The sequence below is a fragment of the Apaloderma vittatum genome, unplaced genomic scaffold (assembly GCF_000703405.1).
Source record: "Apaloderma vittatum isolate BGI_N311 unplaced genomic scaffold, ASM70340v1 scaffold26677, whole genome shotgun sequence".
In the NCBI taxonomy this organism is placed as follows: domain Eukaryota; kingdom Metazoa; phylum Chordata; class Aves; order Trogoniformes; family Trogonidae; genus Apaloderma; species Apaloderma vittatum.
In genome coordinates, this window is record NW_009727109.1 from 852 (window position 1) to 4,708 (window position 3,857).

The 3,857-nt window shown below is 57.6% G+C and overlaps 1 protein-coding gene across 1 annotated transcript in view; it reads right to left on the reverse strand.

The window, feature by feature from the left end:
- Nucleotides 1–3,857, reverse strand: part of LOC104277046 (glutamine synthetase) — a gene marked incomplete at its 5' end in the record, with an annotated part of 5,005 nt that overhangs the window by 738 nt on the left and 410 nt on the right. The window contains 3 exons of the mRNA XM_009873569.1: nt 677–804; nt 1,652–1,798; nt 3,493–3,654. Of these exons, the coding sequence (XP_009871871.1) occupies nt 677–804; nt 1,652–1,798; nt 3,493–3,654 (437 nt within the window). The remainder of the gene's footprint in view (nt 1–676; nt 805–1,651; nt 1,799–3,492; nt 3,655–3,857) is intronic.

Consider the following 3,857-nt stretch of genomic DNA (forward strand, 5'->3'; position numbering starts at 1 on the left):
CGCGGCAGGGGGTTCAGGGATTCGCAGGGGGCCGAGCCAAATCGCCGTCGGTCAGTCTGGCCGCCCGCCTAATGCAATCAGGGTCTCCCACCGGCTAACTCCTCAATAAACCCAAACACCTCCCCACAAAGCGCTCCCCAAGGCCGTGTCCTAATCAAGCTTCCCGGCTCCCGGAGTGGAGAATCAGGACACAGACGCCTGTCCTGGCTCCCGCTGGTCCCTGCACCCCTGGTCGCTGGGGGAAGGAAAGCACAGGGGGGCACCCGTCTTGGCATGGGCTGCCAGCCCCAAAAAGCAGGGACTCAATAAACCCAAACACCTCCCCACAAAGCGCTCCCCAAGGCCGTGTCCTAATCAAGCTTCCCGGCTCCCGGAGTGGAGAATCAGGACACAGACGCCTGTCCTGGCTCCCGCTGGTCCCTGCACCCCTGGTCGCTGGGGGAAGGAAAGCACAGGGGGGCACCCGTCTTGGCATGGGCTGCCAGCCCCAAAAAGCAGGGATTTTCACACTAGGTTGATCCAGGAGTAAATCACATGCATGCATTTTCATCCTAGAAGTGCAATTGCTCCCATCCAGACTGGATTTGGCATCCAGGAGTTGCTGGGTTATTCCAGCCTCATGAGAATTTGCATCCATCCCTGGAATGAGGGGCTGCACAGGGCCGTCCACACGTACCTGGGAGGGCATCACCTCTGCGTTGGTGCCACAGATCTTCACCCCCGCGTAGAGACATGCCTTGTAGTGGGACTCCACGATATCGCGCCCGTACACCTTATCTGCTCCAACCCCGCAGTAATAGGGGCCTGGAAAGGAACAAAGAGTTGGCACCCAAGCAAAGCTTTTGGGAGCAAAAACTGCGGTGTAATCTCACCGCTCCCAGGTACCAGCCATCACCTGTAGAGGATTTATGGGAATTAAATGGTGCTGCCATCCACAGTGCATCGAGCCACCAGGACCAGCACTATGAGCAATTCATCTGGGCAACCTCAGCCTTATCTAGGCAGTTAAACAGGACTTGTAATGCATCAGCTGGGAGGTGGCCAGGAGATAAGGGAAGCTTGGCTTGGTCTGCCCTGCGGCACCTCGCTGACCCTCTGACTGCATCAAGTGTCCAACAGCAAAGGTTGTTCTGCCGGCAGCCGACGTGGTTCGCGGCTAGAAAATTCATGGTTTTATACAGCTCTTCTTTATTCAAGCAGGTCAGACAGAGATCTCCCTGCCTGGTGGGAAATGTTGAAAGCGGCCAGTCCCCACAAAGGGTGGATTAAGTCAGGTTGGGAAACCCCTGGCCCTCTCCCAGGAGGCAGCTGAGGCTCTGGGACTTGCTTCTCGCTGCAGGAGGGCGCAATGTGCCGGCCCCTTCCCGAACAGCCACGGGGAGGAGGTTTTTGCAGCCGAGTTCTCCAGCCCTTGCCAAACAAGTTGTGCAGCTGAGTTGTTTGTGCAACCAGGGTCCGGTGGGAGCGGCACTGCCGGCCAGCTCACATGAGCCGTGGAGCAGCCGGTGCTCTCGGCAAACAGCTCCTGACCTCATCCCGGCTCCTGCTCGGGAGAAAGCTGCACCCAAGGCTGGGGACGGCAGCAGCCCCCCACGCAGCAGGGTGGGAGATAAGGGGAGCATTTGGGTTGGGAAAGGGAAGGAGCACTTACCCTGCGGGCCGGGGAAGCCGTTGTCGGGCCAGCCATAGGGGTGGCCGTTGATGCCCAGCAGTGTGTATTCCTGCTCCATCCCGAACCAGGGGTGGCTGTCCTTAACCAAGTCCATTATTTTCTTGCACGTGTGTCTCAGGTTGGTCTCTAGGAGCAGGGAGGTCAGGGTTAGACCCATGCCACGGGTAGGTGCCAACCATGTTCTGCTCCGTCCCTCTCACAGATCGAGGCTCCACCACTGCCAAGTGCTTCTGCAGAAGCCTTGAGGAAACCAGTGAGCAAGTCCTCGCTTCCTGCAACACTCCCCGCTCGCTGGTTTCCTCCTCACAGAGCTACTCCATTGCCACAGCATCAGGCCACAGACCAAGAGGGCTTAATCAGCCTGCTCCTCAAACCTCCACCAACAGTCCACCAACATCCTCCTCTTACACGCCAAAAGATGGGCCATACTCCAGCCCTGTCCTACAGGTGTCTGGCAGATCTGGGAACAGCGACTGTACATCTCCCATCACTGCTTCAACTCTTCAGCTGTTTCTACCAGCTTCAGCTTAATCATCCTTATCTTTCTTCAGCTCTGTGATTTTGGCTCACTTTCAGGCTGGCTGTCCCTATCTTGGCCCTTCGTGGTGCTCAGGGCAACCAGGGCTCTGCCAGGAAGATAGAGCTATGAGAGAACCACTCTGACATGGGACCACGTGCCAGGTAAGGGGAATGAGAGCTTGGACAGAAACAGCAGGGGAAAAGAACATTGAAAAACTGTTTTCACAGGGACAGGCAGCCCCCAGGCTGCAAACTCAGCCTTTAAATAGCAGTAAAAAAACCCCAGAGGAGCTACAAAATACGCCCAGAGTGTGGTGCTTGAAGAGGAGCAGTGACATCTCCCTTGCACTGATGGGAAATAGGGGGGAAAGGCAGTTTTGCCCTCAGCGCCCTCAACAGTCACGGAAATCCACCCTGGGAAGAGCTGGGGGGTGCACCCCAGGTCTGCTCGGTGCTGAGCTCTCTGCCCCAGCTCTGAATTCGGGAGCTTCAGGGCCATTACAAGTTGCTCCAGTGAAGGAGCTGCCGGGCAGGAATCTCTACCAAGACACTTCCCCCATGGCTGAAAGGCATGACGCTGTTGAAGAGGAACCAGCCCCGTCTTTCGCCATCACTGCCCGCAACCTCTACCCTCCCCAGCAGATGTGTGCATCACCCCACAGACGCCGTCTCCCTCCCCCACACCCTGCAGGGACACGGCCTCTCTTTTCCGGCAAATAGTCGGTTATTTGCCAGCACAGAACCCCTCTGGGAGCCCCCCAGTGTGTCCCTGCAAACTGGCTCCCCCTCCTCTGTCTGGGGCTTTATCAGACGGACAGGACAGACACCGGAACTGCAGACTTCTGCCTGTGGTGATAAGACCAAGGGCCGGAACACTTTGGGACCGTTCACAAAAGGTCCCCCCCCGGAAGCCTGTGCTGCCCCAGCATCTTCTCAAAAAAAAATCAACAAGGACAGTGGCCACAAACCCAGTGTGTTAAAACCCCCGCTGGTTCCAGCTGCCCTGTGGTGACTCTGCAGCCCCGGGGAGTGGGTGTGCTCATGCTCAAAAAAACCGGGTGACGCCTCTGGTGTGCTCGACTCAGCGAGCGCCACGAGCTCCACATCTCTCTGCTCTTCTTGCCCTGCGCCACTAAAACAGGTTCCTGCAAACAACCACCACCACTTGAATTTTGGAGCCTCAGGGGAAGCTCCCTGGGACTAAGCTGCTCCCCAGTGCCAGCGGTCCCTCAGAGAGACGGCACCCTAAATATTAAAGGGGAGACCCTGGGGAGGTGGGGACTGCGTGCCGGGGGGCTCACCTGCGGGTTTCCTGTTGTACTTCAGCACTTCGCAGAGCACCAGCTTGTTGGGGTCCAGGCAAAAAGGGTCCCTGAACATGCGGACGGGCACCAGGAACATGTCACTGTTGGAGCCCTCTGCCTGCGCCGTGCTGGAGCCATCGAAGTTCCACTCGGGGACATCTGGGAGGCAAGAGAGGGACAGAGCAGGAGCAGGATTGAGAAAAGGTCTCTCTCACACAGACCACGCCAAGTGCTGGTTGCTTAGACCCAGGATGGAGTGTCCGGAGGGCACTGAGTGCCACACGATGATGGCCACAAAGGTTTTCTCGCACATCCCCAGAGCCCAGTGGTGGCCCCTGAGCATCAGTGTGTCCAACATCCTC